The 26,414-nt window shown below is 54.3% G+C and overlaps 1 protein-coding gene across 4 annotated transcripts in view; it reads right to left on the bottom strand.

The window, feature by feature from the left end:
* Positions 1-26,414, bottom strand: part of OTOF (otoferlin) — an 82,016-nt gene that overhangs the window by 22,257 nt on the left and 33,345 nt on the right. For 3 of the 4 annotated variants that reach the window (XM_024553010.3, XM_024553009.2, XM_024553012.2), the window contains exons 5-11: positions 25,390-25,571; positions 14,262-14,335; positions 12,762-12,888; positions 12,262-12,316; positions 7,525-7,656; positions 2,959-3,021; positions 2,450-2,534 (exon numbers count right to left, since the gene is read on the bottom strand). In XM_024553010.3, coding sequence (XP_024408778.2) covers positions 2,450-2,534; positions 2,959-3,021; positions 7,525-7,656; positions 12,262-12,316; positions 12,762-12,888; positions 14,262-14,335; positions 25,390-25,571 — 718 coding nt within the window. Of the gene's footprint in view, positions 1-2,449; positions 2,535-2,958; positions 3,022-7,524; positions 7,657-12,261; positions 12,317-12,761; positions 12,889-14,261; positions 14,336-20,795; positions 20,841-25,389; positions 25,572-26,414 lie in introns of all 4 variants that reach the window. The other variant, XM_024553011.3, reaches the window with a different exon arrangement.

Raw genomic sequence — 26,414 nt, 5'->3', positions numbered from 1 at the left:
TCGGGATCTTGTCAGAGCTGTGGGATGGATGTGTGAATAGGTAGCTAGGTGGCTGGGTGGGGAGATGCTCAGGGGAAGAGTGAAGATAGGTGAATAGACGGATGGATAGACAGTGATGGACAAATGGATAGACGGGTGGGTTACTGTATGGACAGATGGGTGGATGGACATATGGATGGGTGTGTGAGTCTGTGGATGGGCGAGTGGGTGAGTGGACATACAGGTAGATGGACAGATGTGTGCATGGTCAGATGAACTGGGGAGATTTGGCAAGAAAAGATTAAGACTCAGGAGGGACATGAAATTTGCCTTCAAATTTAAAGGCCATTTGAAGAGGGACTGGATTTATTCTTTCTGTCCCCCTAAAGCAAACTTGTGAACATGGGTGAAGATTATAGGGTGACAGATTCTGGTTGATGTAAACGAATGGAGAGATCTGGAGCAGGGGGTGGTGAGTGCCCCCTTTGGAGGAACTCTAAGCAGAGACTAGGTGACCAATCAGGGATGCTGTCTGAGGGTCCTATGCTGGTGAACACTGGCCTGATGACTGCCGAGGCCGTCTCAGTCCTAACACTGTCATCCGTGACATTGTATGGCCGCTGTCAATGGGCCAGGAGTGCAGGGTGACCTGAGGCCCTGGGCTGCACGTCCTGGCCTGAAACATCACTTCCCTGCCTCGGGTCTGGCTCTGCCACCTGCCAGGGAAGGCTGCTTGGGCTGGGGTGGTTGCTAGCAAGAGGGTGGTGGAGTCCTGTACGGCCCTTCCTTGTCGCCAGCAGAGAGCTGCAATGAGTGAGCGGCTTCCTGCTGCTGTACCTGATGCTGCAAATGTGGTCCTGCCAGGGTGAGAACAGACTCTGGTTCCCCAGCAATCCCTTCTGGCTCCACGAGATACTGACTTCACCCAAGGCTCCCAGCAGCACTCAGGAGTCCTTTGTCCCTGGCAACATGCTGTCTAACAATGTCCTGAGTCGGTCAGGAACCAGGACTCATCAAGCAGTTCAGGCCAAACTGGAGGTCATTGGCATGAAGACATCAGTGCCCCAATTGCAGGGGCCATGTGACTTCCGGCTCCCATAGAGGCTACCAGGCTCAGGGACAGACTCAGCAGGAGCAGCTAATTTGGGGGTGGGTGGGTGACCCTTGTGGAGAAACCAGGTTTTGGCCCAAACAGACCTGGGTTCACATTGTGTTTCTACTATCAATCACAGTGCAGCCCTGGGCCAGCGAAGGGATCTTCTGAGCCTCAGTTTCCTTACTGTGAAATGGGAGTGATGACACCTCCATGGGGTTCTACGAGTCAGACCTGCTAGGGCTGCATGCTCAGCCTGGGCCTGGCACTCAGTACATGTTCCCTGAGTGGCCGTGGTTTCCTCACAGGACTCTTCCCCCTAGAAGCCTGGAAGTTCCTCACTGTCTTTCCGAGGGATCTCCCCTGCAGCTGTGCATACTCCCTGGGAAGCCCCGGAGCTGCGGACTGACCCTCCTCCCTCTCCCTGCAGCGCTGACGGTCCTGAGGACAACCTCACACGCGGAGCAGGGGGACAGCACCGGCCCGGCAGCCGGAAGTGCCAGCTTCTATTCCCAGGCTCTGAGCAAGCCCCTCCATTGCCTCAGCTTCTCCATCGTCACAGAGAGATTGGACTAGATGTTTTTAAGTTCTCTTGCAGCTTGAGTGTTCTAAGATTTTGTGAGTTTTACATGTGTGATCTTGGGTTTTGGACTCAGATTCCCCAGTCTGAGTCACAGCTATAACGCGCACCAGCCAAGTGTCTGTTAGGTCGAACCATAAACAATCACCAATTTGTTCAACCTAATAGTTTAGTGGCACCTTTAAGCCACTCACCTTCTCTCAGCTTTATTTATCTCATCTGTAAAGTGGGAAGACTGCTGATGCCTGCCTCGCTGTTTGGCGAGGGTCAAACGTGACGGTCTGGGTGACATTGTATTGCCACTGTCAGAAGGTGAATGGGGACATTACAGCACCTTGAGCGGCAGCTCACTTCAGAGACGGGGGTGGAGCCCGAGGCCAGGGTGTGTGACAATGATTCCCGAGCTGGCCAGGTGTGGGCTTTGGGGACAGTGGGGCTCAGTGGGGGCTCTGGAGTCACACAGCCTGATTCCACCCCAGACTGACTGGGTGGTGGGGGAAGCCCAGGCACTTCTCAGAGCCCCAGGCCCCTCAACTGTAAGAGGGGTGAAGCCGCAGACCCCCACAGAGGGTCAGCCTGGGGCTCTGGGGCTTCCCCGCAGGCCAGCAGACCCGCGCAGGTGGCCGCTGCCTTCGGGTGAGACCGGGTGGCCCATCATTCCACACACCTGATGGCTGTTGTGCTCACAGCCCCAGGTGAGCAGGCGGGGCCAGGGGCCACTGGGTGGGAAGCAAGGCACGCACCACACTTCGAGAGCCGTGTGCACCGATGCAGCCCGGGGCGGCACAGCTACTCACCAGGCTGGGAGTACACGGTCCCCACGTCCATTTTGAAGGAGCCCACCAGGGTGCCGCTGCGCAGCAGGTTCTTGGAGTGAATCACCTTCCGGGCGGAAGCACCAGCCAGCAGTCAGGCCGGGCAGGGCTGAGGCTCCCATGGGGTGGGGTGGGGCCAACAGATAGTGGCACCACCTCAGCTTTTCTGGGGACCGAAGCCTCTCCGTGAAACAGGGAGTGTTTGGCAGGGCAAGGCTGGCTCGCTGAGGCTCAGCGTCAGCGTCCCCTGCCCTCACCTGCTTCTGCTGGCTGCCAGGTACAGGTGAGTGGGTTGTATACTGCACAAAGTCACTGGCTACAGGGGCGAGAGAGGCGCAAAGCCAGCCTGTGTCCCGCTTGCCTAGCTGTGTCTGGGCGCAGGGCTGCCTTTTTTATGGCTGGTTTGCCCAGAGGGGGAGCCCTTTCCAAGTCTGCACAAAGGTGCCGTATGAGCTAACGGCCCTGCCTGCCAGGGGCTGCTCCCCACTCACCGAGATCTTGATGATCTTGTCGAACATGACGTCAGGAGAGACGTGGAAGTCGAAGACGAAGTACTGGAGGGGAGAAGGACCCAGGCCTGGCTGTCACCTGGTGGGCAGCAGCTGACAGCCGGGCCATACTGGGCCCCTCCCTCCTAGCAGTGCTTGTCTGCACCCCGGCCACTTCCCCTGAGTCCCAGAGATCGGATGAGCAGCAGTGGCAAACACTGGTCCTCCCTGGCCCCGGGGCAGTTGAGAGGTGGGGCCCCCCAAAGTAAGGCAAGGCCCCAATCCCTAAGCAGGGCCAGTGCCAACTAGTGTGGGGAGGGGAAGGAAGTGGCAGCCATCGATGGAACAGCCCTGGGCCGGGTGGCCAGGAGACCGGGGTTCTAGTCCCGGTTGTGCCCCTTTCTAGTTGTGTGGCCTTGAGCAACACGTTTTCTGAACCTCGGCATGCTGAGCTGTGGAATGAGGGTGATGACACCGCCTCAGTGTCTTGTTGGGACAGGAAGATCCAGGGAGGTTATACGAGCTACACAGACATTCGCCATTAAACCACAGTGCTCCACTCCGGGGAGATGTGGCCTCAATTCCGAGATGTTAGAGGATAGAGCAGGGTGAGCTTTAGAACTGAAGAACTCTGGCGCATGAAGGCCTGAGTGTCAGGAGCTGTGGGCGTGAATTGTCCTGAGTTGGGGGCTGCCGCTCCCAGATGCAGTGCCCACCCATTTCTTGTGGCCTCGGGGTGCAGGCGCTGGGAGTGAGGGTGGGAGGAGTGGTGAGCAGAGGCACCCTTGCTGTGGTGAACTTGTGAGCGGGGAGAAGGAGGGAGAAATGTTGCCAATGTATTTAGGGGAAATGTCAGGGGAAATCTGCTCCTGGCTGCCGGGTAAATGTTCCAGCTTTAGAGACAGACAGGCCAAGCTTTTACTGTTGAGCCAATCACTTTCTTTTCTGAGCCTCACTTTACCCCTCTGTGATGTGGGGAGAAGGATCCAGGGCTGTCATGTCGAACCACTCCAGGGGCATCATTCATGGGGCTGGGAGCTGCAGGTGTGGTTGTGAAGTTGCAGGGAGGTGACCTCTGTCAGACAGGTGTGCACGGGGTCAGGGCACAAGAAATACCCCCTGCTATGCACGGCAGCAACGCAGCCAGGGGGTGCTGGCTGTGGGGGACAGGAGCTCTGGAGAGACGAGGGGAGCTCCAGACACGCAGAGAGCAACTGACACCTCACTGCTGGGGGAGATGCCCAAGGAGCGTGTCGGGGGGGAGCAGGCCCATGGCAGGGCTCCAGGAAGCACAGCATTTCAGCAGTGGGCAGAGCGAGAGGCCAAGAAAGGCAGGAAAAGAGGAGCTGGTGAGACAGGGAAAGCAGGAGAGGACCCCCGAGGTCTCCAGGGGAAAGGACTGGCAGGTGGATGAAATGAGCTGGGCAGTCAGGGTAGAGGGGAGACAGAGGATGTTGTACTTAGGGACAGCAAGGTCCGTGGTGCGTTTAAGGATGGGCAGCTTTAGTGAAGTCCTGGGACAGAGACGACTGTGGAGACTGAGGTGTGACTGGAGGGGAGGAAGTGGGGACAACTCATGTAGTTGGGCTGCGAATGGGAGGGAAGAGGTGGTCGCTAGGAGGTAGGTGTGTGGGGTTGAGGAAAGGCATAGCTAGATGGATGGATGGATAGCTGAATAGTTATATAGACAGACAGACAGACAGTTCCTGTCCTTGAGCATACGTGATTTTCCATAGTTGTGAGGGTAGAACACCTTATAGGCAAAGGAGGAGCCAAAGAGACGTAGAGGCAGAGTTGGTGGCATTGAATGGATGTTACAATGACAGATTCACTGGGACGCAGAAAGAGAAAGGTCCGGGGCAAAGAGGGGAGGTAGTTTAGGCAGAAGGAAGATGCCAGTGGCCAGGACTAGATGTAGCCACAGGGAAGGCATCTTGGCCTGGTTCTGGGAGGGCAATGGTTGTGGGCCTTCCTTCAGGTCCAGAGCCAGGCAGGAGGACCCAGGCCAGGCCAGGTGCCTCAGAGCCATGTCAGCCCTGGGAGAGGGGCTAAGTAAGCTACAACCGGAATTTTGCACTCTCTGAGGTGTCTGCGGTCAGAGTCCTCGCGTTTCCCATATCTCCCTTTTGTAATCACTGAGAAATCCGCTAAGTCACGCTGATGGCTCTCACCGCCCTCTGTTGTGACTACTGGGCCAAAGGAAGGCTCCCCTGCACTCAGAATTAGCCAGAAGCAGGACACTGCTAGAACCAGGAGAGCAGTTTTCAATGAAGAAGAATGTGGCATAGAAAGAGAAGAAAAGGGAAGACAAGTTTCACTTTGGGGCTGGAAAGAATCACGGGAAGATCGTTTAGAGTGGTGGTTCCTAATGAGGGGAAAAGAGGCAGAGATTCCCAGGGGACCTTTGGCAGTATCTGGGAACGTTTTTGGCTGCTACAACCGGATAGAGGATTGCTATTGGCATCTAGGGGGCAGAAGCCAGGGCTGCTGCTGAACATCTTACAATGCACAAGGGAGTCCCTTACACCACGCAGTGTCTGGTCCAAAGTAACCACAGGCTGAGTTTTAGAAGCACTGCCTTAGGGGAATAGAAAGTGAACAAATCAGAGCTACTTAGGTTTGTGAAAAAGAACAAAAATGTGACCAAGAACAAGTTTAAGTTTTGTTTGAGTGAAATGAATAGTCTCGGTGGATATAACTATGAAGTGTAGAAAATGGCTCCTAGGCTGGAACTGGGAGATGGATGCTGTTGATTTTGCAGTCCCTGTGTTGGCGGGTACGGGCCTGGGCCGCAGCGATGCAGGAGACCAGAGCTCCAGGAAGACAGACATGAAGGACCAACCACAACTCAGGAACATTACTGTCGCAAAGAGAGAAGTGTGCTGATCTTTGGCCCAGAGAGTGTGGGGAAGGCTGCTCAGTGGCAAGGACATTTGAGCCGGGCCCTGCAGGATGAGTAGGAGTTTGCTGGGAACCACAGAGTGGCGAGAGCAGCTGTTTCCTTGGGAAAGAGGAAGCAATTTGAATGAAACCTGAGGTGCATGGGCCAGGTGCAAGGTGAGCCCTCAAGCCGGCCAAGTGTGGCTTTGCCCCTATCAAATAACCACGGAAGACTGTGGGCACCCGTCTCCGCATCTGCTAGGGGAACGCAAACCCTTATCTGGGCTGGAGGCTTTTCGACTCAGGGATGTGTCCTGACATAAGATGTGTCAGAGTTGTGGAGCCTGAATTTCCTGGCTCCTGGGAAGGTGGCCACAGTGGGCTGGGGGAGGGTTCCTGAGCACTGAGGTGGGAGACCAGCTGGGAGAACAGGGTCTGTCTATGGTCACACAGGAGACTTCAGCCAGGCCCTGCCCCAGCCTGGGTCCTTAGGAAGGTCAGAAGTGTGCTCAGTTTTCTAACTGAGGATGCACGGCCTGGGGGCTCCCATAGCTTCCCAAGAGATGGCCTCCCCTTAGTGACAGATGGCACCCTCAGCCTCACCACTACTCAGGACAGACACTGAGACACTGGACACAGATGCCTTATTTGGGCCAGTCTCTCACTACCTAGAAGCACGGGAAAAGCAACTGGATGCCTCCTCCAGGAAAGCAGGGGCTGGGGACCCCAGGCCAGTGGCTTCCGGGTTAGCCCAATATGTGTTCAGGCATCTGAGGGAGACTTGGGCGCCTGTCACCAAAGCTGCTTAAGATGGGTTTCCTCCTGGAGCCCAGAGTCAAGAGGCTGTGTCTGGAGTGGCTGTCCAAGGTGGTGGACAGAGTGCTGGGCTGAGACTGGGCAGGCTGGGCCCTTCTCCAGCAACAGCACTCTCTGTAACCTTGGCCCTTGCACTATTGAGGCCCCAGTCTCCTCTTCTGTAAGATGGGGAGAGCGAACTAGGAGGTCTCTGAGGTGTTTTGACCTTGGTGTGGCTTCAGATGGCTGCAAAGAACAGGAGTGAGTACCCGGCTTTTTCCCCCTCACACCCCAAGACTGCAGGCCCGAACTCTGGAAGGAGCCCCACAGAGGTCAGGCCACCATGAAGGGTGAGCTCGCAGGACCCGGCTCTGGCACTGGTACCTGGGCAAGCTCCTTCTCCAGGAGCCTCAGTGTCCCCTGCTGTGAAATGGGGTTAATAGTGACAACCTCTGACAGGTGGGAGAGTCAGAATAGATAGTACAGCTGACACATGTAGAAAAGTGCTCACTGATGTTCTGATGCCACCACAGGCTGGGGCTGGAATGAGGGGACCCTGCCCCAGGGCTTTGGCCTGGGAAGCAGCTGGGCCCAGGCCTTAATGGGCGTGCAGTTCACCGAGAGAGTGCTGAGGGCTGTGCGGGAGCGCCGGGGTGCTGTTCCTTTCCAAGGGTGGCCCCTGGCCAGACCAGTGTCAGGCTGGGGTCTGCACTGGGGGTTCAGAGGACGTGACGTTGCACGTCAGTGGAGGTGGGTCAAGGTCGCCTCTGCTGGTGGTAGCCCTTTGTGCCCCATGCCTCGCAGATGTTCCTGTAGGGCCCAGGTGGGGGTAGGGCACAGCCTCCTGCTACATTTTGGGAGGCCCTTTCCCTGCCTGGACCCATGGGCACTGACCTCATTGTAGTAGGGGCAGTTAGTGGACTCCTTCATGGAGGTGTACTTCTTGTCATCGCCCACCTCCACGCACACCACGGGGTCCATGTTCAGGCCAACCAGCTGCCGAGCCTCGATGACGGTGATGCTGACCTGCAGGCAGGAGAGAGGGGCCAGCTGTGTGAGCCCTGGAGCTGGTTCTGCCAGAGTAAATCCCCCTGAGGGTAAGGGGTTGTCTCCCCAGTAGACAGCGTCTGCATGGTGCCCCTGATTGTTTCAGTCCACTCTCTTGAACTTGCATTTTAACAAAACAACCTTTGCGGAGCTAGAATTAGCACTGACTTTAGCACATTCTTCTAATGAAACTGCATGGGCTGCTCCACATGCCTCTCATCTTGGAGGCTGGGCCTTTTGATCCCTCCACTGGGCTTTGATTTCACTCAGGGGAATTGTCTGCCTTTTCATCAAAAAAGAATAACCACAAAACTGTCATCTACTGTGGCCATCAGAGTCTTATAAATATTCTAAAGGCCAAGAACATTTCACACATCAAAACCAGATGTTTAGAAAATTAGCAATGCCGATGACAATGAGAATGTTGCTGGGAAAGTGTGTGGAACTGGAACCTGAACATTTTCCAATTAAAGTAGCACTTGAACTACGAACGCAAGCATTTCTGTTTGGAATTCGAAGGGAGCCAAGGGATTGGAGCTTTGAGGAAGTTCAGCAATCACCATTTCTTCAGGGAGCTATAAAGCAAATAGAGCTAATCAACTTAACTCTGAGAGTGTACTGTGAAGGGAGTAAATAGACACTGGAATTCCTTCCAGAATATTCTTTGCATAGTAATTTATAGAGTTTTGACCTCGATGAAATTTTGTATACCAAATACATATTTTAAAGATCTCATCATTTTTTCCTACAACTAACCCATCCCCTCCCTTCCATTAAAAAAAATAAATAAAGACTTTCTGGCCCGGACCTTATGGCCTAGTTGGTTGGGCATTATCATCTTGCAAAGCTAAAGGTTGCTGGTTCAATTCCTGGTTGGGGCACATGCCTGGGGTGTGTACGGGAGGCAGCTGATCGATGTTTCTCTCTCTCATGGATGTTTCTCTCCCTCTCTTTCTTCCTCCCTTCCCCTCTGTCTAAAAATAAATAAATAATATATTTAAAAAGGCTTTCTGTAAGTCAAGACTAGGAACTAGACCCAGCTTTGGCATAAGAGAGCACTAAAGACACACCAGTGGGACCTCAGCCTTTCCAATGAGAATGGTTGGTTGGCCTTTATGTTTTTCAAACAGAGGCCCGGCCATGATGACAGCCCCTTTTCAGGACCCAAAGTGTCCACCTTTCTCCACTGAGCAGAGCCAAAAATGGCAGACAGCCCTGGCTGGAAGCTCTGGAAGCAAGAGGTCGGAGGTGGAGTGAGGAGGAGGGTGGAGGGTTGAATGGAGTAAAGTAGGGAGAGAGGCTCCAGAAGGCTTCAGATTTGCTGGCTGAGTGGTGGCCCCACGGGGAGCCCTGAGCGCACTCCACTGAAGTCCCTGCCTGCCATTGGTGGTGGACTCTCATGGTGCTATTCTTGAAGCAGCGTATGTTTAAGTATTTACTCTCTAGGAATGGCTGTCCTGCTGCTCCTCCCCAGCTGGGGCTCCATGGAGGGGAATGTATCACTTGGACTTGAAACTGGAAACAAAACAAAGCTGAGGGAGGAGACTGGCCACCCTCCCCTCTGATTCTCTTATCATCAGCAGAGGGCTTGATTTTTCCTAGATGGAAGATGAAGAGGGAACTAGAGCCACAAAGGGACCAACTGACCAGCTGACCAAGGAGATGCTTTTCGTAATTGCCTACTCTACCCTCTCCTTCCAAGATAAGGGACATAATCTCTAAGTGGCTTCATGAAAGCCATCTCAGGGAACAATGCTGAGTGTAAATCTACACCTGTGTCCTAGGAGAACCCAAGAGTCACGGAGCTCTGTGACCTGCGTCTCAGCCATCTGACGATGCTGTGAGAACTGTTTCCTGACTGTTAGCTGGGAGCTGGCAACAAGAGGGTGGGCCCTTTAGTACAGCTCTTCCAAAACAATCTTTCCCTCCCTGCAACTCCTGATGGCAGAGATATGGCATGACCAGATCTGCGTTTTGAGAAGATCCCAGAGGATCGAGTGGAGGAGGCAATCTGAGGGCGGGAGACCGGAGAAGAAGTGGGTGCAATACTGTAGTCGAGGCTGGGGGTCTAGGGCCAGGGCAGGGAAGACGACAGGGAGGTGAACACTGGACAGATGTTTGGAGGTGAAGACGTAGTAGGCCCTGGTGCTGGGAAGAGAGAGTAGGGAATAGACTCAAGGCTTCATGACCCACCAAGAACATCTTTGCCAAGCTCCGAGCTTTGCTCACTCTGATGGGGAAACTGAATATTCATGGGGAGGAGACTGTGGCTTCTCGCTTCTGTGATGTCAATAATCAGAGAAGGCTTTGCACGTTACAGAGAATCTGAACAGAAGAAACAAGAGGTACGAGGGTGGCCCTGGGGTCCCGCCTGGATCTGAGTTCAGCTAAGTCCCTCTCCTGTCACCACCTGGCTGTGCTTTCTGAGTCCTTTCTAGCTCAGCAAAGCCAAGTTCTCCAGGAGAATAAAGTTCCTTCTGGTAGGTTTTCTTGCTTTATATGTTGTATTTATTGGAAGCAAGAATAATTCAACATTTCCATCCTCAGTGCTCTCTGTCAGAGTGTGTTAAGACTTGTAGTTGACGTGTGAAGGAACCTGTCAAGGAGAGCCCGTGTTACCAGGTTAAATACAACTGTTTCGTTCAATTCATATCATTTACAAAGTCTTTGGAGGGAGAATGTCTGGTCTACTCAATAAAGGTCTCTGGCAGGAAGCGGTTTGAAAGAATTTTGGAAAATAAGCAGCAGGTAGTCAGCTGAAGATGAACAGGGACCAGAGGGAGTGATTGTCCAACAGGCTTAAAGAGAAATTAGTCATTCTGGCTGGTGCAGATGGACACCCTTGGTTTTGAACCCTGGCTCTCGCTTTGCATAACTGACCTGGTCAAGCTTCTTATCCTCCTTTGGCCTCATTGTCTCACCTGTGAAATATAGTAATACCCATATTTGGAGGGTTATAAGAATGACATTAACTTAAATGGAAAGCACATACACAGCTCCTGACATAGTGTTTGCCATAGAGTTAACCTTCAGAAAATACCGTTTCATTAACAGCAACGATGGTGGCTCCTTTTTGTGGAGGTCATGGTGTTTGAGTATGGGGTCTTGGTTCTTTGGAATTTTCCTGTTCTCAGTGCACAGAGGAGTAAAGCCCTGATCCCTGTCCCTTGGAAAAGCCCTCACAAGTCTTGCTATTCCCTCCCCTAACGAAGGCAGAGAGGTGAGGGGGTGACATTCCCAAACCTTTAAGGAGCTCAGTGGCTTGAGGCTGTCTAAAACCACAGGGGCAGGGCCACTTGACCCTGCCTGGGGCTATTTTTGCAGCCACCTGGGAAGCTGGGCAGGGACTGGATGAAAACAACCTAGAGTAAGGATTAAGGGAGACAAGGTGTGTCGGGAGAAAACATGAGCAGATGTGCCTGATACAGAGAAAGGTGCCACCTAGTCATCGCCTGAGTGAGGTGAGGTGGGGCTGTGTTCAAAGAAGGGGGTGGTGCTCAAGGGGCCTGGGAATTTGGCATGAGAGATAAGCTGTCCCCTGGGAGAGGGGAGTCACATGGATTCTGGGGTCTGGGGGTGGTACCTAGGGCTGGAAGTGTAGTAGCAGGCAGGTGGGGTTTCCTAAAGGCACTGTCCCCTCTGACCAGCCAGCACACTCACTCAGTGCCAGGAATGCCCAGCAATCTCTGACCCATAGCTGGATCTCATTAGCTCCCAAGGGAAGGCCTAAAGCAATGGGTGGTCCCTTGGCCCTTCCTGCTTTCAGTTTATGAATAGGTACTCGGTGCTTCTGGCTTGTACAGGAGCCTATCGTGAGTTGTGTTAATGCAGTTCAGCCTCTCAGACTCTGGTCAACGCTGGGAGAAGAGTAAAGTTGAGGGAGTGGTCCTGCAAAGCTGAGCATCAGGTCCCTGGCTGGGAGGGCTGCCTGGTGTCCAGTTACCCTGTGGGGCCGTGTCCCAGCCCTGACCAGTCATGCCCACCACTCAGCCTGCCTGCCCTGCGGCCCATTAACAATCTTGCAGCTGCAAATCTCTCCCTACCTCAGCCGTTTTGGGTCCAGTTTTAGAAACATCCAAACAAAAAATTCAGAAAATACAGAGAAGCAAAAAAGAAGCAAAACACCCACACTCCGTCTATAGATAACCAGGACTGACATTACTTACGGCATTAAAATAATACAAAACAACAATTAAAAAATACACCAAAACCCCCCCAACTTTCTTCAGAGGCTCTTATTTTAACGGTCGGAATTTGTTTTGGGGGGGTTGCTCCTTGTCTCTTTATGGATTCTCCAGGGCCCTCTTCCTTTAGGAAGTCCGGTGCCAGACACAAACCCCTGGGGGGCTTCGACCAGCACAAGTGGAGCTCTCTGGTCAAGCTGCTCTGTGGGTTTGCGCCTCTCCACTCATCACACTTCCCCATGTGCCCCCCAGGAACCGGCTTACTCTGGGGATTTAGATTTGGCTGAGACTGTCCATGACCCCCAGATCCCAGCCTCCACAGAGTCCATAATGCACATCCGGCCAGGCTCCCTTCCCCACCCCCACCTGCGCGTGCAAGGCCTAGAGTTGCCCCACCTACCTGGTAATCCATGGGCCGCCCGGCACTTGGCTCCATCTTGATGTCTGGCTTGGATCTGAGGAGGAGAAGGCGCTGTTGGGCCTGCTGTAAGGGGTGCTTGCAGGAGAGGAGGAGGGCCCTGGCAGCGGTTAGACTTTGGGGAAGGGCAGAGGGACAGAACTGTGGTTTTCAAACACACCAGGACTGCCAAACAGAATGGGGACTAGTTGTCTTGGAGGCCCCAACAGAGAGGACTAGCCAATGGCAGAATTAACAGGGAGACAGACATAAGATCAACAGATGCAAATATGGGCTGGGTGGCCCTGCGATTTCCCTGAGCCTGGAGGGGTTCAGTGACTTGGGAACAGGCCCGCACCTGCTACCCTCTGCCTTTGTAGGGAGCGAGGTAACAGAGACATCCAGGAAGAGAAGAAAGGGCAGGGTTAGGATGAACCCAAATTCCCGACATTCCTGCCTGATGGGGTGGAGGCAATTGGGGGTGCAGGGGTCTGCCCACTCACCGCTTGTTGGAGACGTTGGTGGTGAGAGCTGTGACAGAGGCCAGAGACACACAGTCCGGGTCCAGCCCCTCTGCCAGCCGAGTGGCCAGGCGGTCAAAGTCCCCCATCTCCAGCACGGCTGGCTCATCTGGGGAAGAGGAAAGGCAGACTGAGTGGACTGGGCGGTGGGGTAGTGCCGGTCTTTCCCCTCGTGCTTCGGCATCTGGGAGGCTAACAGTCAAATTCAAGGTTTGCCTGGTAGTATTTGCTAAGAATGTTATGGCCTGTATATCTACAGTGTTTCCTACCGAATCTTGATCTTTGATTTTAATTGATTTTAATTATATCTGATCTTGCTTTTTAAATTTTAATTGAATGTAAGTCTTACTGTTCATTACTTACTTAAGCACGGAATATCCTCATGGAAGAAGGTAGGAAATAAAGAATGCATACTTGTGTACCTCATGTACCTCTTGTAACAACAGCGGCCATTGATTGAGTGGCTACTACGTGCAGGCACCATGCTGGGCACTTTATGCACATATAAGTCCTCATAGTCATGCCCTTCCAAGACAGGCACTATTCTCATGTCACAGATGGGGAAACTGAGGCTTAGGAAGAAACTTATTCATGTAAACTAGCAGGTGGAATTCAGAATCTAACCCTGTACCAATGTGTATTAACCCACTGAGATGAAGAAATGATGCTGAGAAGCCACCCAAGGATGACTAGTTTGGGCCTCAGCCAGCAGCTCTGTCCTCTCCAATCTAAGGAGAAGGGCACAGCTGGAATTGGCATGGGGGCACAAGGGAGAGAGAGCGATTCTGGGGCCAGTGGGCCACATAGTGGGTACTGGAGAGGGCAGCCAGGAGCCCTGAGGGAGGCATGTGATCAGCAGGACCTGGGCCAGGAAGTTACACCCATCTCCTTTATCTGCTCCCGTTCTCCCGTTTTCTTCCTGCCCCCTCCCTAGCCCGCTGCTGCAGAGGGACCAGTGCCACAGCCCCCTCCAGCCTCCAGGGCCCACTCTGCCTCTCTCCCCAGGGCCTTCCCTGCAGCCCAAGGGGAAAAGGCAGGACAGTGAGTTTAATTGATAATTAAATGCTTGCCACTGGGCAAGCATTCTCAGGACTCAGGTTCCCCCCCAGAAATAAGGAACGGACCAAACAAATTTCGTGTTTTGTTATTCCCTCCTCTAATGAAAAATCTCCAGGCTTCTCTATGGAGAGCACAGAATGGAAACAGAGGGCAGGAGGGGCCTTTCATAAACAGGCCCACTGGGTAGGGGGCTCTGCTCGGTTTTAGACCAGCAGTGATGCCCATTATACCCTTGAACCTCCCTGAGGACTACTGTTAAGACTGGGTTCCTCCACCAGCCAATGGGAGGCTAGGCCCCGCCCAGGTGGCTCCACTGGCCAATCACAGGAGAGACTGTTGGGGTGCTGCCTGCAGAGGGGAGGGGTTTGGTCACTGTCAAGTGTGCAGAGATGGCGGGACGTGGGGAGGGGCACGCATCCGTACCTTGTCTTTGGGTTTCCTCCTTGTGGAGCCGGTTCTTCCCAAGCTTCATGGCGGAGAACACGCTCCTCCCGGCTCTGTGAGAGGAGCCGCCAGAATAAGGAGGTGGAGGGAGATGAGGCAAGGAGGAAGACACACAAATACAGAGGAGCAAAACTCAAGAGAACACATAAGGGAAAGGAGATCTAAGCCCCAGCCTCTCACCTACTGGTACTGAGATATACTGGGGGCCAAGCTTCCCAACCTGGGCGCCATGAGGGAGCCATGAGGGGCAGAGGAACCCCACCCTCCACTTCTTCCTTCACACCAGAGGAACAAGTCTCCGCCCCAACGACCAGAGAAGGTGGCCTTCAGCTGGAAAGCCCCCGTTCAATTGGAGCCCCTCAGGATCCTGGGCTGATCTTAGCCCCTTCAGTCCAGCCTTAGAGCTCCAAGCTCCACCAGTGCCCCCAACCTCCTCCTCCCTGTCCCTGAACCCCACCTCAACTGGGTGGAAAGAAAGCCAAGCGGCCCAAGACAAAGCTTCAGAACAGAGGTCAGGAACAGGATTCAGAGGGGCAGAGGCCAAGGAGCTGGGAGATGTGGTTGGAACTAGCTGCTCACTTCTCAGTTGGGCCTGGTGCTCAAAGCCTGCCTTTCCCAACCTCCCTGTGCCCTGAGACTCTCCTTGGTCCCCAGTGAAAAGGAAGAGATAGGCTGTTTCCCATCTATGTTGGCCCCAGCTTTACAAAGGCTCCTTCAGCCTGTCCCCTCACTGCAGAGTCCCCCCTTCCACCAGCCCCCAGGAACCTATGGCAGACTCCATAGTTCCTACCTCTTCCTCTGGCTTGGTGTGGCCTTGTGCCCTCAGGAGAAGGGCCCTGCAGTCAGGGGGACTGAGGGAAGGGGTCAGGGGTCCTCACTGTCCCTTCAGTGATGTCCCTGCAGCCGAGCCTGTAATCCTTGGTGCCAGGAGGGATCAGGAGTAGGATCAGCAGGGGGTAAAGTGCAGTGTTCCATTACCCCATTAATGTTGCATTAGCTGGATACCTGACCCTCCACTTCCCATTGTCCCTCCTCCTGGGTGTGGCCCTGTCATCCTGTAGGCCCAAGTGGGGTGAGGTGCAGGCTCCAACCCTGAGCTCACCTAGAGCAGAGCCCACCCATCTTTGGGCCATGCATCTCCCTGTGGAGGCTTGATCATGGTTCCCACGACCCCTGCTCTTTATGCTGGTCAATATGAGGTTGAAGGAAGCCATTCTGTCCATGTAGAGATTATCTAGAAACCTCAAGCCTCTCTCCTCAGGTCTGGAGAGCCACCCTCATCCCCCAAAACTTGGCCCTATCCTAGCCCCAGGCCTTTTCTTTACTCTTCATCTTCCAGGCAAGACATGGAGAGGCGTGTGTCTGTCTCCCAGGGAGAGAGTAACCAAGAACCACCCTTTCCATGTGGCACCAGCTCACACCTTAGGAAGCACTGGCATGTTCACGGTTTCCTAAAAAGGCATCTGGCGGGTGGGAGAAGGCTGGGGTGACACTGATCTGTCTGCGTTCTCTAGCTTCTTGCTTTCTGGGATGTAATAAGGGAGGAGAGGGGGGGAAAGGTACTCTTAAACAGGAATTGGAATTATTTTTAAAAGTTTCTCCCTTATAAAAAGGGGATATGTCATATATATAAAATTGCCAACAAGAAATTACATAACCTTTCTTGAGCAACTACTGTGGGCCAACGGCTTTCCAGATGTTTGCTCCTTTTCTATTCACAGCAGACCTGGGAGGGACGAACGCTTCTCATTCAACCCACGGAAAACCTGAGGCCCAGAGAGTGGGGGTTGAAGCACAAAGCCCCTGACTCGGAGGCTCAGCCACATTTCCACCGCACCCTTGATGCGTGGCACTGCACGCTCTGAGTCTGCGTCCCTTCATCCCGACCACTGTGAACTTCGGCAGAAAGCCCCCAGGGCCTGCACGGGTAGGTGGAGGCATGGGCCATGTGCCAGCACAATGTTCAGATGTGGACATCATCTGTGAAGAGTGCCATAGACCGTGCCTGTGTTTACAGAGAAGGGGCTCATTCAAAAACAATCTGGGCATGAACACACTTTGGAAGAACCTGCTCTCAATGTTAACTTACTGGTGACATAGTGTTGAGCAGATCAGTTAACCCATGAGGAACCACTATGTGACAGTGAGAAGGGGACTGTCCTGCCTGGCTGACCCTGAACCCTCCTGTGTGATTCCTCCTTGCCTGGTGGTCGTAAAGCAGGGTTGCACTCTGACCCCTGCAACAGGACACGACCCAGTGTGGGCCCTCACTCTGCTTCCTGTCTCTGTGTTTGGGATTCCTTTCTTCCCAGCCTTGCTCTTTCCTAGATTACCCAGGAGTCTCCTGGAGGACCCTGGGTTTGACTTGGTATGCTCACTCCTTGACCATTCCCAAGCTGTGCCATCCTTCGAGTCCCCAGTCCCACTCCGTGTGTGACCTACACGATGCCATTGCACGCAACCTGTTCTAGTCAGACAGCTCCCCATCCCACCCCCTCACTCTAATGCACACCCCCGCCCCCCTGCCCCAGAAAGTGCTTTCAGATGGTAGGTCAAAGCCATGTGTTAGGTAAGAAGCAGGCCCTGCCTGGAGAAGCTGGCTTCTGGGCATCCTGGGATGGGATGTGGCCCTGCAGCCTGAAGCCCAGAGCGGGTGCAGGTAGCAGAGAATTGTAGCTTTTTGATGATGGTCCCAAGGACCCACCCAAGTAGAAAAGGGTCTGTGCTTCCTTTGGGCAGCTATGGCCCTTGAAGTCAAAAGTTACTTTATTCCTTAAAACAAACGTATTTAGAAGCAAAGACTGAGACCTTCAAGCCCACTATATTTACCCAACCAGCCTCTACCAGGCCCTGGAGCAACTCAAAGGAGAAGGCTCTCTCCCTAGATCCTGCATAATCTGAACCGTCTCAAGCGTGTGCCTGAGCGCATCCAAAACGATGATTCACCCCTTTATGACGGATGCAGGGTGTATAGGGTACATTAATTCCCAGGTTCTCCCCAGAGGCTCTGTGCCTCCCGTTGTTTCACCTACATCCACTCTTCAGTTCATCTGGACTGTGGGCGCTAGGGCGTGATGCCATGGCTATCACAGCCCTTGGTCATTCTCAGATGGACGACACATCTGAGGTTCACCACAGAAAAAGCTTTTTGTGCCTGTCACAGCACCAGTTCCTGGAAAGCAGCATGCTTGCTTCTCTTGGCAAAGGGCAAAGGTTATTTTCGAAGTAAATGTTAACTTAATCAGGGAAAATTGAAGATTATCCACTTGTGTTAAAGACAGTTTTTTCTTTTTAGATCTGATTTGTTGATTAGGTGACTGGTGGCTGAGGATTTTTTTGTTTTTTAATAAAATCCTGCATTTGGTCTAGTTGGGTTCTCCAGTTACTAAGGTATAATGTGGTGAGAAAGCCAACAACCAACTCAGGGAAAAACTACTTTGCAACCAAGTGGCTCCCTTATTCATGGCTGCACGAAAGCAGAAGCAGGGCCGGGGGCGGTTGGCCTCTGGGGCTCTCCAAGGATTTATGATCATGTATGGGCTTCCCCATTCCTGGATTCACCCAAGTCAGAATGCTATGCACTCACAGCTTAGACCGCCATTTTTCTCTAGAGAAGAGATTTTAAAGTTAGTTTACTCATTGTAAACTTTTTTTGCATTTATAGATCCAACGATTCCATGGCTCAGGTCTAGAAGGATGTTGTGGTTGGGTGATACCCTGGGAGTTCTGGGGGAGAGCTTGGTATTCGTAATGACGGGGAACATTGGCCAAACTAAATGTCCTGAGCTGGGTCCCACTAGTTTGGTCTCTGTTATTCTGGAGGTTGTGACTTAGAGTTGTGACTGAGAATGAACAGCTGCCGTGGCCGCCCAGGGCTTCTCCCTTTTGCCTGCCCTCAGTCGGAACTAGCTCAGTGTCATTAGCTCAGGCCTCAGGGGAGGCAAAATCCTGCCGAATAGAAGCAGAGTCTAGGGGTCTTCTCTGGATCGTCTCAACGGCCACATTTTCAAACCTTGGGGAAATGTTCTCCGAGTACTCCTTCATGGGCTTATTTCTCTTATTTTCCATGCTCCAATACAGGTAATTTCATAATTGCAGCTTTTACAGTCATCTTTCAAAGGTGTTGAATTTCAGTTAGTTTTGAATGTCTTCCCACATCTGGGCCAGACAGCTGACCTTTCATACAAGAACCTGTCTCCAAACCAGCCTCTCGGTACATGCGCCCTTGCCATACTTATCCCGTTTGCCAGGGGACTTGGCTCCTCAGCTCTCTCCCATGACCCAACCCCTTGCAGGGCCCAAGCAGACAGCGTCATAGGAACAGGTTTCCCATCTCCCCAAACCAGCCTACCCCAGGATCTCACGTATTCACAGGGAGTAAGGGACTCTTCATGGCTCCATTCTCAAGTTTTGTCTACTACAACTCACACCCACTTCCACTTGTTTCTCAGGGGAGACAGAAACAGAGGGGTTTGCTACATAACAACCTTCCAGGGATTTAAACCAGCCCCCCCCCCAATTTTTCTCCTCCAAGCCAGGTCCTGGCTTGACTTTATACACTCACTCCTTGACCATCCCTGAGCTGTGCCATCCTCAGAGCCCCTAGCCCCACTCCTCGTGTGGCCTGCACGATGCCATTGCATGCAGCCTGTTCCCGTCGGACAGCTCCCCTTCCAACTCTGCCCTGATGTCCCCTGGGAAGTGCTCTCAGGTGGCAGGTCAAAGCCATGTGTTAGGTTAGAAACAAGTTTTGACTTGTTTAATCTCCTCTTAGAAATCCCATTTTCCTACCCTTTTAATCGTCCTAAGGCTCTACACATTAAAATTAGAATAGTAAATGCCAGTTTACTTAATCTCATGGCAAGAGATTAGAATGAACCAGCACTGATAGTGGGCCTACTGTGTGCCCGCACTGTGAGACGCCCCTTAGTCCATCTGGGGGTGGACCAGGGATCAGGCCAGTCTGAATCCCAGAGGACAAGCTGGCCCAGGACGGACTGGGAGCTGCAAATCAAGAAGGGGCTTTAGCGTGTCTGCCCTCAGCCTGGGAGTCTGGGGGACAGAGCAGTAATTGCTGTCTCACACAGGCCTTTCGTGGCTAAGTGTCCATGAGGAACTTAAGTGCCCAACTCTTTGAACTCTTTCCCTCAGAAGGGGAGCTCAACGTCTGCTATCATCTCCCCACACCCCCCAGGATTTGGCTCCCTAGCGCCCTCTCCAGGCCTGGCACATGCGGGGCCTGAGTCTTCCTCCCTTGCTTGGACCCTGGCAAACTCCCCACCCTTCAGGTCTCTGGGCCTGAACTCTCCCCACGAGGTGCCATCGCCTTGGCATCAGGCGTTTGCTCGTGCGTAATGCTCAGGGTCGGAACTCGGTATGTTTTGTGAAAGCAGCAAATAAGGTTGAGTTGCCCAGCATCGTAACGCAAGCAGATGCCCCAAGCCCACGCCAGTGTTGGTCCCTTCAGACCCCTATACACACAATCCTTCTGTCCCCGTGACATCCCATGCCAACTCATTTTTAACTTATCAGGATCACTGTTTTGAGCAAATCTCTTGACACCTCAGGGGCTCAGTTTCCCTATCCGGAAAATAAGACCACATTCCTGGCTTTTCAGCTCTCACTGGTACGTCTGGAGCACTAAATTAAGTTCAGAGTGCTCAAAACTCCCCGGGTCTGTGGTAGACTCCAGGCCAAGGTGAAATCCCTGGGCCAGCTCTGCCCCATTCTGGGGCAAGTCGCTTCCCCTCCCCGGGACTCAGATTTGTCAGCTGTAAGAAAGGGCGTTGTGCCAGAGGCCCCTCCAGCATGCTTAGCCCGGACTGCCACTGACCTTGTGGATTCCCTGTGATACTAGAGAGGTTTTGAGATGACATGGGTTTCTGGAGATGTCTGTGAGACCCACATCAACCTGCAGGCCCTGAGCCTTTCCTACCCACTGTGGCTGCCCCTCTCATCTGGGTTCCCTTCCTCTTTTCCCCTCTCAGACAGCACCTGATCTCTCCCTCCCCCAGGAAGCCTTTGGAGAAACAGAGATGGTGAGGACTACTAGAGGCTGGTCATTTCTCCTAAGCTTTCTGGGCCTTTCTGCTCTGGCCACCACCCTGTAGCCACCCAGGGCCCAGAGCTTGTCTTCTTTGGGCCTCCGAGGCTGAGTGTCCTTCTGCCCAGCTCTGCCTTGATTCCTGGGCCTCCATAGTTCCTTTGACTTCGGTCAAGCCCTCCCACACAGGGACACCTGACTCTCAGTGGTGGGAGCCGACAGGGAAGTGGGAGAGGAATAGAGGCGCTGAAAGGAGGGAGGAGGGAGTGGAAACCAGAAGGCCCAGCCACCTGCCCTCCCCCACCCCAATTCCTCCCTGTCCCTCATCCCCTGGCCCTTCCATCCCCTGGTGCTGACTCCACCAGGACAGCCCATGACTAAGCCCTCTGACACGGGCCACCGCAACAGCCACACCCTGTGGTGAGGACGCTTCGAGCCCCGTGGGCTCCGCCCTGGCCTGGGACACCTACTTGTGCTCGCCATCTCTGCCTCCCTTGGTCTTCTCTTTGCCTTTGCTGAGTAGGGAGAAGAAATGAGGAGACAAGGGGACGTGTATGAGAGGGTGTGGACCAGAGACACTTGCAGACTTAGCCCCTGGTCTGCTGACCCCCAGCTCCCTGGGGGCCTCCTTGTCTCCGAGTCCCCTCACCCCCAGCCTCTCACTTCAGCGCACCCGAGCCTGCAAGGCAGGGTTCCAACAGGTCTGGGGAGAGAGGGACCTGGAACCCTGGTGAGGGCAGGGGCCTCCAGGTATCAGCTGATTTCCTCCACCCCCAGGGCCTAGAGACTTCTGAATATGGGTCACAGCTGCCTCAGGGAACTCAGTTAGAGGAGCCTGGCCACCCTCCAGGCCTGAGCCACCCTTCTCCTCCCGGGTCCCCTCCAACGGACAGGTTCTTGCATGAAGGGTGCCCTGAGGGGCCCTGAGAAGAAGGCCGGGCCAGGCAGGTTCTGGGTGTGCAAAAGCACGTGAGCTATTGTTCCCAGGCTCAGAACGGGGCAAGAATGGCGCTCCTCTCCCACTTTACAGAGGCTTCCAGAAACCCTTCTGGAATGTTCTCTCAATGCTTCCCTGATGCTGTGGCAATGAGGGTGAAGAAAAGAAAGCGAGGAACAGTAAGCAATTCCTTTCTCTCCTCACACTCTGTCCTGGCACAGACCTTGCCCAGGCGAACAGGACATCACGTTCCAAGAGCTCAGGACCCAAAGGCCCAGAGAGACGGCGGCTGAAATCCAGCTTTCGTCAGCCACCCTCTCCAGCAGGCCGGCTAGTGAGTTTGTAACCCTTTCGGAGGGTCTCAAGGTGCCACCGTCGTCTGAGACCACTGAGCAGAGGACAGAGAAGGGGCACTGACTGTCTCAGCAGCCCCACTCCAGCCCTGGGCTGGCTGGGCCTGGGTGGGTCAGGCATCTCAGCTGCCCCTGGGACCCACTGAGAGCTGTGTGGGGCATGGGCTCCAAGGAGCTTTTGAGAATGGGGGCTGAATGGGAGATTTGCTGGCCCAGCCTTGCCTTAGTCCTAGCAGGGCCGCCTTCCTCTGCCTTATTGATCTAGGCTTTAAGGGAAGTTTGTTTGCTTGTTAGTGCTTTTTAAAGAATGCTGTGCCCCTGAAAAGTTTGAAAGGAGGAGCCGGAATGGGAGCTGTATTACCTGGCAGAGGGCAAGGGTGGGCGGGAGGGTGGAATTTGGGTAGCTGAGGGGTAACATGGGACACTTTTTCTCTGTCCCTGGGGGGTTTGCTCTGAAATCGCAGACAGGTGTCAGGCTGGGGCTTCAGTGCGCCCAGTGTGGGGCTTCTCAGCACACAGCCAGCCAGAGCACCACAGGTACCCGCAACCTGGCGCACAGCACACGCCCCCTGGCGCAGAGCCACCCACCCCCTCCTCACACACTCCGGGCCCACACTCTGAGTGTGGAAAGGTAGCAGAAAGGTAAAGGGCTCTCTGTGAGGAAAGAGTACCCACATGATTTTACTACAGCCGCTGATATGACTACAACCGACATTAGTACTAAGGCCCCGAGTGAGAACTCTAGTGCCATCCATCTCACAAGGCAGATGTCACTATTACCCTACTTTCCAAATGAGGGAGCTGAGGCTCAGCTTGCCCTCAGTCCCTCAGCCACAGCAGTGGGGGTAGCATTTGACCTCAAGGTGGTCCTCATTGCTAGGGGAGCTCCTCATGCAGCCCTGGACAGGCCTGGCTTTTCCCCCAGAGTCCACATCATGTTTTAGTGCTGTGGACCGGCTGGGGACGTTCCGTTCCTCGGCTAGTGTTCTCTCTCTGCAGCCGCTCGGCCTTCCTTAAGCTCCCATCCCCATGGATCCGTGTGCACCGTTAAAAGTAGCCACAGGGCTGAGGATCAACAAGATACCTGCTGGGGAAATCTAGGGTTTGCTGGTTCCCAAGTGCTTCATAGTGACAGGTGGGCCTCAGGTGGGCATTTGGCCCTGTGTGGGGGGTGGAGGGGACCCCGACCTCCAGTGAAGCAGCTGGGTTTGGGAGGAGTCTGCTGAGCACTGCTTCACGCCACATTTCTAACATGGCCCTGACCCTGGCTCCTCCCAGCTGTTTGGGGGCTACTGCACCCCTGGAGTGCAGACTGGTGAAGGGATGGGAGGGCGGGGTGGGGTGGCGAAGAGGAGCTGGTAAAGCAGCACTCCAGGGGTAAGGCTGGATGTGTCCGCTGCCCTCTGGCCCCAGGCGTACGAGGAAGGTACCTGGCTCCCATGGGTCCCCACCAGAGTGAAAGGATGAGACATAAATAGAACAAGAAAAATGTCCCCCACTGACCCCCCAAGGTGGTACCCAGCAGACAGGAGCCTAGCAGGACCCCCTACATTCCCAGGGACACCAGGGAAGGAGAGCTGGGCAGAAGGAGGTGGGACCATGGAGGGCAGGAGGGCCCGGAGGGTGGAGAAAATGAGAGGAGAGAGTCTAGAATACAGGGAATCCCTGGGGGCAGATACAAGATAAAAGCTGGGGTTCCTTTGTCCTTTCTAAGATGCGGCTCCCAGAGCCGACAGCAGCAGAACCCAGAGAGCAGCTGTGTGCAGCTCCTGGCCTCGCACGGCAGAATGTGTGTGCAAGTGAGTGTGTGCTGAGTCTCCCTTTGGAGATCAAGGTCATATGTACACAGACATGCAAGGGCCCAGAGCCCCGATTTTGTGCTTCTGAGAGCAAAGCGCCTGTGGGCTTGGCGACTCATCCCTTCTCTGCAATTCTGAGAGCTGGAGATAAGTGGGGAACCCTGTGATGGGGGACTCCCTGCTTGGGCCCAGGGCCGCTGTGAAGCTCCAGCTGTGGGCCGACTTTGTTCGAAGAGCCCTTGGTGTAGCGTGGGGTGGCCAGAGCTGAGAAGAAGCTCCATTCACATCCCGGCCCACTCTTGCAGGACCCGGGGAGGGCCTGGCTCAGCACTGGCTGAGCTGCAGCTGCCTAGGTGGGTGGCTCTCTTGACTGTCCTGTGCTCCCAGAGAGTGGCTTCCCTCAGGGGGCAGAGTGTCCCCGCATCCCTCAGGATGTTGGAGTTGGAGGCGAGCCAGAATGTTCAACCCATTCCTGTTACTGGCCCAGAGGGGTTAGTGACTTACCCAGAGTCAGTCAGATAGTTAGTGACTGTTGGGATGGGACTTAAGAGAACTTAGCTCTCCTGATTCAGAGCCACTGCCCTTTCTTGCAATTGGTGGCCCTTACATGGCTTCCAATCTTGTCCCCAGAAAACCCTTTCTTAGAGCCCACCTGCAGTGTCAGACAGCCTGCTGCCAAGCTCTTTCCTACAAGGGACAGGGGATGGGGACCAGATGGTGCCTTTTGTGTCAGCATCCCCGGATCCCCTCCAGATTCCTGACACTCTGATTGTCCAGCTGCCGAGAGCCTGTCTGTCACCAGCCCTTCACTCGGTACCCCATGTGACAACCTGTCCTTCCCTCATCCCTTTGGCTCCCCCGACAATGTTGTTCTGGGCCCCATTTTACAGGCTGGAGGAGATGGGAGACAGAATGTGGCTGACCGAGGGTCACAAGGCTAGTGAGAGGCGGAGCTGGGACTCAGACCTGGATCTCCTGAGGCCAATATACACTCTTTCCACCCCCTGCCCCCCATCCTGGAGTCTAAGGAGGGCAGGCTCCCGGAGGGCGCCCCACCCCACAGCCGCCAGAGGTCAAAGGTCGGGGCATTTGCCGCGGGCATGGTTCCTTTGACCTTGTTAATGTTACTCCCCAGCAGCCCCCGGGGTTTCTTAGGCTCCTATCTGTGTGTGTGTCTGTGGTTGTATGTGGTTGGGTAGGGGGAGTGGTTCAAGTGCAAAGAAGGAAAACATACTTATCCAATAACAATATCAAATTCAATTCCACTAATTTAGAATGTGTGTTCTTTCAGAACAGGGACTGAATAAATTTTCCATGGAAAAGAAAGGGTGGAGGGAGGTTGGAGGGACATGATTGCAGTGGGAGGGGCACTCCTTCTCTCTGAACCCACCCCCTCCTCAGAAGCGCCCTGAACTCACCTGCATCGCACACATTCTCCTCAGGGACCTAGGAGCCCAGTTTCACTAGCCCAGACTCTGTCTCTCTGGGCTCTGAGAGGAATACAATTGTGTCTCCTTTCTTTTAAAATACATTTGGAAAGCACAGGCCTGGACACAGCTTCCTGTCACCTGCACTTCAGGACATTTGCAGGTGTGAATTCTGGACACTGAGGATATCAGCGTGTGTTCTCAACAGAGGAGAGGCTGGGTCAGACCAGGACCTCTGGCTTCACTCTGGCAGGAAGGGGCCCCCTTGCTTGGGCTTTCACTGGGCCGGGGCTGGCCTGGCACTGCTGGGTCTCAGCTTCTCCCACTCTGTGAGGAGGCAGGGGCCAACCTGCACCTCCCCAGTGACTTCCAGAGTGGGGGCCTGGTGGGCAGTTGCTGCAGAAACACCCCTCCCCCATATGTCTTTCCAGCAACCCAGCCGTGTCCTCTTTTAGGCTTAGTCAGGTTTAAAGGGGCCTTTCTGGGGGACCAGGCATCTACCCTCTGTCTTTGGGGACAGTGGGCAGCCAGAGATCCCAGCCTGTTACCTCCGGAAGCTCTTCTCGCCCGGCGTCCGGGAGCTGGGGCGGGAGCCCGGGAGCAGCCCATCTGTCTCCTGGCTGTCCTTCTCTTCCTCTTGAAGGGACTCATCTCCCAGGAAGTCCCCGTCATCCCAGGAGCCCACTGTGCCATCTGAGGCCTGGTACCGGACCTCCACGCACAGGCTGGTCTGCAGGAGAGAGATGCGTGGTGAGCAGCCCAGACAGCAGGAGCAATCGCAATCCCACATGCTGTGCTGCTGTGCGAGGTTGGCAAAGTGCTTGCCCGCCCTTATCTTAGTGGAGGAAGGCAAACTGCGTGTTATCCTTCCCCATCTCCTACTTTGCAGATGAGAAAACAGGGGCTCAGAAAGATGAGCTTTGCACAGAGTCAGGTCAACACGTAACAGGCCCCTGCTCTTGGCTCTATTCCTCCCTGTTGCCCAGGGTCAGGGGCCCACTCTGGAGAGTTGAGCTTGGACTGGGGGTGGACTCTTGAGTCCACTGTGTACATAATCAAGAGCATCATTCAGTGTCCCCAGGAGTCCTAAGCACAAGAGCTGCCTGCAGGGAGGAGGGGTGGCCTGCCTGAAGTCGGCTGACCTCCCCTCACTCCTGAGGCTGCCTGGAAATGCAGGGACCGGAGCTGAGTATGCCTTCCTGGAGATGAGCCCCAGCCCTCGACACCCTCCAAAGGGGTGGAGTCAGCACTCTTCTATGGAGGAGGGTGGAGTCACCTGACACCCACCCTCCTACCCTGGAAAGGAAGGGCCCTGGGGGTGCCCTGGGATTTTCTCTGGGGGAAAGTGGAGCCCCAAACCTGGGCCCAATCTGTGCACTGAAAAACCCTGATTGGGCTTCTTGCTCTGTGTCCTTGGGCCGGCTAACCTCCTCTCAGCTTTCGTTTCTCCCTGGTACACGTGGGGAACTCCTAGTCACTCCCTCAACCAGCCTGGGTGCTGGGGGAGCTCCAGGCATGCTCGCACTTCCTTGTTCCTGAGACCCACACGGGCACCCTTCACCCAGTGGGCGGA

This window comes from Desmodus rotundus, chromosome 5, assembly GCF_022682495.2.
Source record: "Desmodus rotundus isolate HL8 chromosome 5, HLdesRot8A.1, whole genome shotgun sequence".
Lineage (NCBI taxonomy): Eukaryota > Metazoa > Chordata > Mammalia > Chiroptera > Phyllostomidae > Desmodus > Desmodus rotundus.
This window is presented reverse-complemented; position numbering and strand designations above follow the sequence as displayed.